This window comes from Nothoprocta perdicaria, unplaced genomic scaffold (assembly GCF_003342845.1).
Source record: "Nothoprocta perdicaria isolate Ctin4 unplaced genomic scaffold, notPer1 scaffold_120, whole genome shotgun sequence".
Classification (NCBI taxonomy): domain Eukaryota; kingdom Metazoa; phylum Chordata; class Aves; order Tinamiformes; family Tinamidae; genus Nothoprocta; species Nothoprocta perdicaria.
The window spans coordinates 2,319,997-2,332,397 of record NW_020454317.1 but is presented as its reverse complement, the minus strand read 5'-3'; the positions used below and the strand labels follow the sequence as shown (position 1 = coordinate 2,332,397).

Sequence of the window (12,401 nt, the reverse complement as noted above, 5' to 3'; positions counted from 1 at the left end):
TGCTTGTGCATGTGCAAGCTAGCATTGTACCGGACACAGAACTGTCATCTAGGTGGCCTAGGGTGATGGGGAAATGTAGTGGAATCTGCCACAACCCTTCTGTGCTTGTGCCAAATCGTGCTTGCAGGGTAGAAATGGATTCAATGGGCAGAGTTGGTAGGTAGATCCAGGTGACAGTGCTGTCTTGTGGTTTTGGAATGAGCTAGCTCATTTAGAACCAGCTGGTCACCTCAGGGTAGTTGTACTGCACACATATTTCCCACTGTACCGGGAGGTCTTCAGCACAGCTCTGGGCCAGCAGACTTGGCAGAGATACTAGCCAGATGGTCATGTGTCTGGCTCAACCCTAACAGTGTGGCTGGAAGGCCTTTGGCCTAAGTCCTTGTTTTTCACTAAAGCTGGTTCTCAGGAACATGCTTTCCTCTAAACATCCAGATCTGCAGTCAAGTACCACAGAGGCACAAGCATTTGGCCATGAATGGAAGCAACCCAGAGCTCCTCTTCTTTCCTCTGTGGTCTCATGTTGCTTGTGAGGCACTAAGCACAGTTGAGTCTGCTCTGCTTTGCTTCCTGGCAGAGAGAGCAAAGGCACAGAGCATGTTTTCTCCAGGAAATTGGGAGTCCATGGCAGTTTTGCAGCACCCAGTGATCTGGGAAAGGCAGTGAGCAGTGATGGGTTTAGGTACCTACCCTGAAAGTCTCTGAAAGAGTTCATCTCTATTCCACTCTCTCCCCACTCAGTGCTATCTTTGGACTAGTGTATCGGCCCAGAGACTTCGCCTCCTACATACTGGGAATCTTCATCTGTAACTTGCTGCTGTATCTGGCTTTTTACATCATCATGAAGGTAAAGGTGCCTATCTCCACAGCTACCCAAAAAGAAAGGGATGGGCCTTGCTGTTCGTGGATGTACTCTGGGCTCCTGTAGTGCTGTGGAGCGGGCTATGGGGGACTCCAGGGTGGGACAAGGTACAAGTGTTGGGCTGGAGGCTGCTGTCCAAGGGGCCATGCTGGTTCCCATGGAACTTCACAAGTGCCACTTGAACAGCATTGGTTTCAGGTTGTGGTGACTCATGAGAATAACTGCTCCAGAAAGCAGTTATTGTCAGGATGTTTAATAGCAGTGTTTGGCTCAAAGAAATTGTTAATTCCCCTTTGACTCTGTGAGACCAGCTCCTCAGCCCCTGCTTTGAGACAGTTCTTGCTTTCCAAATCCCAGTTCAGGAAGGCCAAGCCAGGGACATCCATGCTGGCCCTACAGAGAGCCAGGCTTAGGGGGTCGAGCTACCTTCCCTGGACTCCCTGCTTCACTTTCCACTTGGGAATGCTGCTGGAGGTCCCATTGCTTGTGCTCAGAGCAGAGATGACACATCTATGTTCAACTTTCATGTTCTACACTTGGAAAAACATTTGATATAGGAGCTGGCTGGCTGGCTGGTTTGAAACAGGCCATGCAAAATGCTGAGGCTTGCCCAGTGTGCAAGGAGGAGGCGTTGGTTGAACAGCAGTGTTTGCTCTCAGTGTTATACAGGGGATCTGCCTGCCCTTGCAGCACCTTGTGGGTGCAGGCAGCTTCCAGGCAATGTGCATGGGCCTGGGCCCACTGCAAAACTGCATCCTTCTTCTCCACAGCTTCGCAGCTCAGAAAAGCTCCTGCCTATCCCACTGTTCTGCATCATGGCTACAGCAGTGATGTGGGTGGCTGCCCTCTACTTCTTCTTCCAGAACCTCAGCAGCTGGGAGGTAATTTATCTTTCATTGTCAGCACCTGCCTGTGTTGCCATCTTTGCTTCCCTACCTTGTTACCTTGTTGTTCCTCTTCAAAAACAAAACAAAACAAAACTCGTTTAGAAAAGAGTCTTAGGCCACTTATAGTGAACTAAAAGTCTTCAACTCCTTCAGCAAACTGGGAGGAAACCACGGGAAGCTGTGAGAAGCCAAAAAATTACTCTACTCATGCAGCTCTGGAGAAATGATTTGATCAGGTGATCCTGTGGTGGCTAGTCCCCAGCACGTGCTGGGGCAGAGGGAGAAGAGATGGCGATCTAAAAGGTGAAACTGGGCAAATCCTGATAAGTTGCAGGTGACAGGCCCCTCCATAGGGAGGGAAGCTCCTTGTGGATGCACCTGTGATCTGAAAGGCTCTTAAATCTATACTGGTACCTTCTGATAAGAGATGGCTTTTGTTTTTGGAAGCAAGGGGCTTGCTGCTGGGGTGACCAGGGGAGACTGAGTAGTCTGTGCTGTGCAGCATCCCTCATGCAAAGACCAGAGGGTTTTCTCTGGCTTATGATCCTTAGTCAATTTGCAGGTTCAAAGTAGTGTACAGAGTTACTGCTTTATCTTCACCTCTTGTTCTGCTATCAGTCATCCTGGCTCCCTAGGTAGAGTTAAGATGAAGCATTATCCTGATGTGGCCCTGTGTGAGAGGATATTGGGGTAAGTGCTCTCTCTCCCTCTCCCAGGAGACTCCAGCAGAGTCTCGGGAAAAGAACAGGCCGTGCATCCTTCTGGGCTTCTTTGATGACCATGACGTCTGGCACTTCCTCTCTGCAGCTGCCTTGTTCTTCTCCTTTCTGGTAAGTTCTGTTTCAAGCCCCCCTCACTTTGTTGTATAGCATCACCCTTTCTTCCTTCTTGTCCTCCCTTGCCCCATTGTTGGCCCCAATAGCCTACAAAAGTGCACAAGCTCTTTTCCAAGATTGCCTTTGTGGTGATTCCAGGGAGCAGGGATTGGACTTTCTGCTTTGACCTATTCTTCCTTAGGCCTCCAGACCACCAGCAAGGGCTGTTCCCTACCTTACAGTTTCTTCCTCCTCAGGTCCTGCTAACCCTGGATGATGACTTGGACACAGTGCGCAGGGACAAGATTCCAGTTTTCTGAATTCCAAGGGGAGGCAAAGGGTGTCCTGAACTGCTCCCCCAGCCAAAGGCACCAGGCCACCAAAGCCCATTGGAAACAAACCTGCTTCCATGCCCAGCGGCCCTGAGGGAAAGAGGAGTTGGATCCTATGACAAGCATGAAGGGATGCTGCAATAACTGAGGCAGGACCAGAAGGGAGGATTGGTATTTGCACCTTACCCATGGCATCTGCTGGAGCAGACACCACCTGACAACCTGGGCTAGTGAAAGCCCTCTGGCTTCTGAATCTTCAGTGAGAGCCACTGAAGAGGGAGGTAACTGGAAGTTTTATCATTAACTCTGGTGAGTGCACTCGAGACACAATGCACACCCTTCCCTTGTCCCTTCCCTTGTCTGCAGCTGGTGCCTCCAGGGGCCGCTGCCTTCAGCGGGTCCCGTCAGCAAGCTGGGGGAGCATATTGTTCCCATCCCGTGGCCGTTCCAGGACACAAAACAACTGCTGGGTGAGCAAAAGACTCCAAGCTGAAATGGTAGTGGGCTGTTGTTTTCATCTTGCTGTAGAATCTTATCCTGTGTCTGGAAGGGAACCATGATACCAATAGAAATTCGTCTAAGGGATGGCAGTGTTTGAGACAGATGGTGGACTGAAGTTTCCCATGAATGCTCTACAAGAGGCAGAATCTCCTGTCTTGGTTACTGTGGCCTCTTATCCTTTTACACATAGAACAACCTCACTTACCTCTGGCAGCTCGCCACATGAGTGCTTATCAGCACAGTGGTTTCTTGTATAGCAGCAGAAGTGCTTCTCTGAGCAGTGTGAGCCACCATGGCTCACTGGCAAACAAGTCACAGCCTTGTTTGTAGTGTAGTGTCTTGGCCCCTGTTGCATGGTCCAGGGAGCTTTGCTAAAAGGGCAAGGTGGAATGAAGAATCCATCCAGCAACCTCAATTTCTTTCCAGCTCCTATGTGCTAGTTTTGAGCAAACTTGGCAAGAATGTTCCTGTTCTGGGTTGGGGCTGAGATTTTATGGGGGTTGGGGTTGACTTTTTTATCTAAATGTCTGACTTTTCCCCTCTTCAACTTTTCTGCAGTTGAAATAGTTTTTTATTGATTTCTGCATTCCTCCTGAATTTTCAGATATTTAAAAACAAGAATAAGATGTGAAATATTGCAGACATTGCACCTAAAATATCACCTGCTTTGTTAATTTTCAATTAAAAATATTCTTTGAGGCCTGCGGTCCTTACTTTTGTCATTATCTGATTATTTGTTCTTTGGTGCATGTGCATGCATTCAGTGCAAAGGCTTTGATCCAGTCATGTTATGTAAGCAGAAGTCTGTGGTCATTTTCTATTCTGAAAATTCTGTATTGTCTAGGAAAGTTTTGCACTAACAAAGGTGGAAAAAAATCATTTTATTTCCTTCCCCCTCAGTTGGAATTTGTCAAAGTGGTCAATAAAGTGAATGTTCCCAATCTCTGCTCTGCAGGCTGATCCAACTTCTTGCTTAATGTATTCGCAGCAAGGAGAGCACTCTAGGCAAGGTTGTGCCCAGAGGCGTAATACAGCTGCTGCTGTCATTAGGTTTCACCAAGACCTTTGCATACACTTTCTTGAATGTATATATTAATGACCTGCTTGTTCTCCTAACTAAACTGACTTTACAAGACTAATTGGAGCAAAGAGCCAAAGTTATTGCTATTGAAGTAACTAACCATTAGGAACAACGTTGAGAGGATGCCCCAGGAAGGTTGTTGGCTGGTTATCGTCCCACGAGAAGCTGCATTGATATGGAGCTGCACCCCTTGCAGGAGATGCCACTACATGCACAAGGTGGTGACGGCCTGGTGGGTGTTTTATTTGTGGCTTTGCCATGCAGCTTGAGTTGTGAATTTGCAATGGTCCTGGAAATGAGAGCATGTTTCTCAAGCTCATTGCTAAGAGGGAGCTTCTCTTTCTTGAAGTTGCCAGCATGGACTTCAGGGAAGGAGACAAAACTCTCACTTTTGTCTGACCTGAGCCAGCAGAGAAGTATCAGGCTGAGAATAATCTTTTTTTTTCCTCTCTTCAGCTACCCAGCAGCCTTGACATACATTCTCTTTGTATCTAAAATGATATAATCCAAGACCTGCTTTCAATCTTTCCTTTTGGGAGGGAAGGACTGCAGAGGACTCCAAGAACAGGAGGTGCAAAAAAAGCCCCACATCCTTGCTGCTGACTGCATCTCTCATAACCCAGTTATAAACCTGTTGTGCAGATGGAGCCAGTTAAATTTCTGTTCCTGAAAGTGAGCGAATGTTTGACCTGACAGCTTCTTTTGTACCACCTGCTCTTTCCCCCTCCCTGCAAACACAGAGGCTGCTGTAGGAATCCACATTCTTCATTTCCAGGTCTCTAACAGGTTAGTGAAACCCAAATCTGTGATAATCTTGGTATTATAGGTCAAGAGGTATGTGGGAGGAGTGATTTGTGCAGCCTGTAGACTCTGAAGGCCCCTCAGAGAGCAATGGTTTGGGTAGTAAACCAAAGTTTAAGTTGGGTAGTAGTTCAGGGCCAGGGTTCGGGGTATCACAGGAGAAGTAGCTGTTTTCCTTGGAAAACAGGGAAGACTTCCTGCTGGAGCTCTCATCACAGGCCTTGCACTAACAAGTCTCTCATTCTAACAAGTGCCTGGAGAAGCTTAGGCCTAACCCCACCTGAGACTTTGGAGTGGGTACAATGTTTTGGCCATGGACGAGCTTGCAGTGCCAAGGGAAGAATATTAAATCCTGGGCACTAGGGGCCCATGGCAGGTGAGAACATGGCCTATCACTACCAGTACCTTGAGCACCAGCTTCTGGAAAATGCCATGCAGAGAGGAGCCACTTCAAGGCAAAGCTTGTCCCATTGCTACGGGACCTGCAGGGAAATGCATTGCTCTTGTCCAAATTGGAACCTTGTTTGAGGTGAGAGATTATATTGGAGTGAGAAAGATGCTTGAGGTGGTGCTAATGCCCTGCTAGAGGCCCAAGGATTAGAGTGTCTGTCATATAGACTTCACTAGGCTTCAGCTTAGCTGCCCAGTTTCTGAGCTGCCCATACATGAGTCAGACCATGCGGTTAGCCCTGTGTAACAGGGGGTAATATTTTATACAAATTGAGTAAGTCTGGCCAGAGACTCCTGTACTATTTCTTATAAGAACAAACAAATGTTTCCTCTCTGAGGCCTCTTGAGTTAGAGGTGGGGAGAGGAGGGACAGTAGCTTAAAAAAACACAAAGCGCACAAACTCTATCTTGATCTTGCAAACTTAGCAGGTTGCACAACTGGTAAATGGGTGTTTTGGGGGTGTTTGGGTGCCTCTGTCTGGCAGGGTGACCTGGCCTAGTGCTGGGGCAGCTCTGTACTGTCAGCTGTCCTGTTCTAGCTTGGTTCTGCAAGTCCTCAGCACACAAATGCAAGGGAAGCATGGAGTCTTGCAGTACATCTTTTGTTCTTTTTTTTTTTTTTCTCTTTCATGTTCACTGAGGAAGTCAGCATTAGACTGAGGTGTGGGGAGGCAACTAGAGCAGCAATTGGGATGAATGCATGTGTTAGAGTATGAGGCTTATGAGGCTGCCACTCAAGGGCCCCCTTTGCTCATAAGGGGCAGGTAGCCTGATCCCTCTTCCCCTGCCACATGTTCATCCTTCTTGCTGCATTCTCCTCTAACAACTCCTAACAGGGAAGAATATGGTTCAGTTTTGCTTTGGATTTTCTGCTTTGCTTTTTCTTTTGATTTTTTTCTGCTTTTGATTTTTTTCTGCTTTCTGCTTGGATTTTTTTCTGCTTTTTTCTTTTGGTTTTTCTGCTTCTGCTTTTCAGTTTGCTTTGGATTTTCTGTCCCCTGCCATTCCATTCATTGAGTTTGTTTCATGGTGGGGCTGAGGGTAACAACAGAAGAAAGGCCAGGGTCCCTGCTGGAAGTAGTGGTAGCCAAACTATCATCCAGTGTATGTTGGAAACCGGGTCTATGCAGCAATACCAGCCCTGAGCTTTCAGTGGGTGGTTGCTAAACACTCCTGTTCATATGTGAAGGCATGAGACAAGCTGGTCTGTATGTGTCAGCAGAGCTATGATAATGATGATGATGTGCTGTCATCTATATCTGTGGTCTGCACTTCCTGCAGCACAGTGCTAAACCTGCTCTGTCTTCTGAATATGTCCCTGAGTAAAAGGCAGTGCAGAGCTGTGGTCAGGCTAAAGGTGCATGGCCAGAAAGCTGGTGCTGAGCAGCTGCTGCTTTCCACCCAGAAGCAACATGACCTTGATGCTTTGCTTTACTGTGCTCTTCTTTTCTCCAAGCTCCTGGGCACCAGACCATAGGTCTGCTGACCATCATTCAAGAAAGTGGGGATGGACAGATAATATTTATTCCTTAGATCTATCTAAAATTGTTTTTTTTCTTTTTGGGGAAAGGGAAGCTACCAGATTCACATTGTTGATGTGACACAGCTATGACCAAAGCCTCTGGGATGGTAAAAACCCAACCAATGCAAAACAGCCAAGCTGTTGAGAAGCATGTGACATTTCAGTGAGACATAAAGGCAGAGCCTTAGCCATTTAAAATAGTTTTGTGCCCATTGAAACAATGGTACAGACACAGAGAGGACTGTGTCCAATAAAAAGAGGAGCAGGGTACTCCTCAGACTATACAGAACATTAACAGGGTTTAGGTCAGATTAAGGTAGATTGGTTTTTCTGTCTTGGGGTGGGTGCAGTCAGCTTGAGCCAATTTCACTCGTATTTTTGTACGTGGTTGCCATCATCTATATGTGTGTGTGTGTATATATATAGATAGATAGATGTAAGTCATGTACCACAGACAGCAGGTATCTACAGGGAGAGTAAAAACCTACACCCCTCTGCACTCTGCACAAGCTAGCACTGGAGCTGGGCTGTTGGTCTTTGACAATGTTTGGTGCTATGAAGGGTAGTTGAACAGTGCCACCTTCTAGGTCTCAGGTAGAGATGGTAAGGGGCTTAGGCTGGGATTGCAAGGTTGCTGAGATTGCAAGCTTGGCTTAAGGTTGCCATTGCTGCTCAAAGAAAGTAAACTGTGTGCCAGCTCTTCTTGTTGCTCTAATGAACCACACATGTGGCACAAAATACAAGTTAGTCTGACTCAGTAAAGTTATTTAAAAACAAATGACCTAAAATTCTCCTCCATGTAAGACAGTCCTGTGCTCACAAAGCTTTTAAGGTTTCTGACGAAACCTTCCTTAGATCCTCCAGAAAGAATTGGGTTTGTAGCATTTCTAATGCTCCCTCAGCAACTTGTGTGTTGCCCAAGAATCCCAAATCCTTTTATTTAACTCTTGCAGTGTTCCTATGGTATCAATTCATTCCAAATAGCATCCCACAGGTACAGAACTGGAATCCAGGCAATGCGGTGGGGCATCATGCACACCCCAGCCCACAAAGCAGTGAACAGCAGGTACTTTCAAAAGCTGTTTCTTAGTATGGTGGTTATTGTCACCTCTACAGGAGCAACGTCTGCCATGCATGATTCAGATGCATAATATTTCTTCTGGATCATGTGGTTTCATATACCCAAATGAAGTGACATGTAACCCTGGAATATACTAAGTGTAGTTCTGAGGAAAACTGTAATTTTCAAGTGTCCCGTCTCAAACCCAAAACTTCTTAACATAGCTTGAAAAAGAATGAGCTGTGTGTGGCTTTCCAGAAGAAAAAGTAAACCACAGAAATGTTCAAAGAGCATTTTTCTTTTTTTTTAATAAAATACTATAATGTTCATATCTATGCAAATAATTATTACAACCATTAAACAAAGTGTTACATTTAACAATAGAAATCTCAGAACTCTAAATAAGATTATGGTCTGGAGAATTTACACCTGAATGTAGTACATGTTTAAAAAGCTGTCAAAATACTCAGAACAAGATCTTATTTACATTTACAAGGTGATTTCCTGATCATTATATATTTCTACTGCAGATTTCCTTTTTTCATTACAAAATAGTATGGACTTTTCCCTGGGGCTGTATCCAAATATACAACTGTATAAAGCAGGAGTACAGCAGAAAATTCTGAACCAAATATAAATAATTTACACCACTGACAGCAACGGACATTTTTGATTAATTTCCTGTGGCAAAATCTGTATTTCTCCCAGAGAGCACACAGGTACTTGGATACAACACACTATCTTGCTTCACATCTGTGACTGCTGAAACAGCATATTTAAGTGTCATCATATTATAAACTTGCAACTTACATGTAAAAATGGCTCTGTTACTATTTTTTTAAAATACGAAATTAGCCACAACATAAAAGCCAGCACTTTGAAAACAGAGCAAGCTCTATATGCTGTTTTAGTAGTTCCTAGGCTAATTTGCTCTTGATGTCGCCAGTGGCAATCTGAAGGCTTGGAGTTACTCCAAGTATGCAAAAGTACCTTCCATGAGTGTGAAACATTATCACTTGCCTGGCCTTGTAACCGCTAGCAGCACTGGATTAACAGCAACAGGTGGACGGAGTGTTAGAAAACTTAAATTTAGGTAAAGATAGAGTAGAGCTCCATCTATCACTATAGTAAATAATATACACAGATTTGAACAATTTGGTATAAATAGTTTTAATTCTTCTCCATTTTCTCCTGTCAAAGGGAGCTCTTTATTAAGGTGATAAATGTTAAAATTATTTTTGGAACAGAGGAAGCAATAACAGCTATTAACAAACACATTAGACTATGCTTAATCATCCAGAAACATATTATGGGACAAGTCTGTGACAAGTCCTGTAGCCAGGGCTGTATAAGTGCCTCTCTGGAAGGTGAAAGCAGAAGAGGGCCTTGGAACGCATAAAATGACTCTACACTGGAAATGATCTCTGCAGTTGGCCCGCCAAACAATTTGTTTTCTGCAACAGAATTACAGTCATCATCAACAGCAGCACAACTTTAAAGTGCAGCAGGGAATCTGTGCAAAACTTGAGAGGCTCTATGCTAGCACAGCACATTTTTCTCAGATATGTCCTTTCTCCCCTTGATGTTAGGGAATAGGAGCTAGAAAACACTGCAATATGGCTCAGACACAGGCTCAAATCTCTTCATTCTAAGTTTCCATTAAGTATTTACCGGGCTCCTCTCTCTCTCCCAAAAGAAACTCACATACATGTTGATACTTCTGTATTTTACTGCCTGCGTTCAGCTTATACTGATTTTGCTCTTATTTTCCTAGGTTTATTAACAGATTAATCAAGAATTACACTAAAATTCATAAATTTTAGTTCTATACCCATTTGCTGCTCTTTGCTGAAGTCATTTCTGACACTAATCAAAGCCTTGCGTGCACAGTGCTTCTCAATTGAGGCAGTCCTGCTCTAAGGAAGTTCCAAACATTTCATTTCTACTACTGATTTCGCCAGTAAACTGCACTGGGTATATCCTTTTCTTTCTCCAAAACAAAACACTTATTGTTGGTATTTTGTAAAAGAAAAAAAAGTATTCGAAAACGTACTGTGGAACAACAAAAAGGGAAAAAAATCCATTCCACAAAATCTTTCCTCAAATACACCTTTAAAAACAAATGAACTTGCCAGGTAATGCTTAGGTGAAAAGCATACCAAGTTGTTAGTGTGAAGAAGTATGATGAAGAAAATGTATTTGCTTGTAGCAGTCTTATTATAATAAACAACAGAATTATTTGACCTGAAAAATTTACAGAAACTTCCTTTTCAATTAGTTCCTTTTTCCCCCCTAAATCACACACTTGAGGTAAGGTGAATCTTGCTTGGGTCTTCTCATCACCCTAAGACTCCTGATGCCTAACACAACAGTTTCATTGCTGGTTAAAAAAAAAAAAAAAAAAATTAAAAATTTAAAAAAGCAAGATATAGCTGTTCTCATTTGATCCCAAAGCTATGACAAGCACTCCTTACACCAAGAACTGAGTTCTCAGAAGTGACCAGCAGCCATAGCAGCTGAAATAGCAACCTGCTGATGGCACAGAGTCAAGACATTCAGTGATGGCCATGTCAAGAGACAGATAACAAGTTTACAGTCAAGAAAAAAACAGAGTAATTTTGCCATTAAATACTTGCCATTAAATGCCATTAAATAATTTTGTTATTTAAATACTAGCAAGAAAACCCCTTAACACCTATTTTTCCATCTTTTGACATGAAATAGCCTGGTCATCAGTTGCTCCTCTTAAGGACATACATGCACGAAAACGTGATATACTGAACACTCAAACCAGGGTACCTAGTTTCAGCACTTAAAGATCAGCTAAAAAAAATAATTGACCAAGAAAATGCACACATGAGTCATTTTTTCTTTAATCAGACTCATGCTAGTATGTGGTTGAACTTAAACAGAAATTGCCATGATCAAGAAAGGTAAAGAAACAGTATTTCTTCTTCCTGGGTTTGTTAGTTTTTATGAAAAGTCTTGAAAGGAGCAGGAAGTGGAAACGTAATTACATGGGAATTTCCATGCTGTGGAACAGCAATGGAATATACAATCCTCTAGATCAGACTACAGTTTACACAGTAATTACTTTTCAGGCATACACTGCAGAAGATGCAGTTCTTGTAAAATTATATCAACTTTCTATTACGCCCATATTGTAATAACCTGCCATATAAGTATTGTTATTACTTTTGATCATTTCTTTACACAGAAAAGGAGCATATGAATGCTACTAACAAACCAAGTTACTGCCTGTTGCCATCCATCAGTTCAGAAAATAATGGACAACATAAAATATGAATAATAAAAAAATTCACAGTCAATGTATTCTGTTGTGAATATTCAGGATCCTATTTGATCCTGATTACAGGTTAATATAACCACTGAAATCAACACAAAAGAATAAATATATCACAAAAGCTCACAAACTCACTCCACTTTTCAAAGATACTGTGTGGAGTTATCACACCACTGGAAACTGATGTGGTAGTATGTGAATGCCTAGAATGATGAGCAGGATTTACATTTTTTATATAATGTCTTATAAACCAAGCTTTTTTCTTTTATTTTTTTTCTTGAAACTCAAATATATTTTTTCCAGAAAGAACAATGCCATTAAAAATATATATATTTTTTGCATTCCTCCAAGAGATGAAAGTACTACTCATACACACTGAGCTGTACAACTGCTGATTACAGCTGCCTCTTGTCCTTACTGTCCAGAACCTCGGAAGTTTAAGTAAATCATTCTACCAGTCCAGGGAGCCCATCTGGGATCCACAGTATAAGAGAAATCAGTTGGATCAAAGAGTCTGACTAGATGAAAATCACAACCTGCATTTTGCTCACGGTTGAGGATTAGTAGCAGTTTCTAACCTTACTATTTTGCACAGGCCAATTGCTGCAAGGTTGGCACTAAGTACACTCTGATAGACCTTTTTACAACCAAACACAGAAAAGCAAGCTTGTTTTGAAGCGTAATAAATAGTCCACCCATTATTTTAAATAAATACGGAAAATTGAAGCACCACTTAGATTTAGTGTCCTAAGATACTCCCCATCTGACTCAGAAAGCAATTCCTAC

The 12,401-nt window shown here is 43.2% G+C and overlaps 1 protein-coding gene across 1 annotated transcript in view; it reads left to right on the top strand.

The window, feature by feature from the left end:
* SIDT1 (SID1 transmembrane family member 1) overlaps positions 1-3,987 on the top strand; it is a 42,722-nt gene extending 38,735 nt beyond the window's left edge. The window contains exons 22-25 of the mRNA XM_026054325.1: positions 742-847; positions 1,633-1,743; positions 2,466-2,579; positions 2,822-3,987. Of these exons, the coding sequence (XP_025910110.1) occupies positions 742-847; positions 1,633-1,743; positions 2,466-2,579; positions 2,822-2,884 (394 nt within the window). The 3' untranslated portion in view covers positions 2,885-3,987. The remainder of the gene's footprint in view (positions 1-741; positions 848-1,632; positions 1,744-2,465; positions 2,580-2,821) is intronic.
* Positions 3,988-12,401: the final 8,414 nt, after the last annotated feature.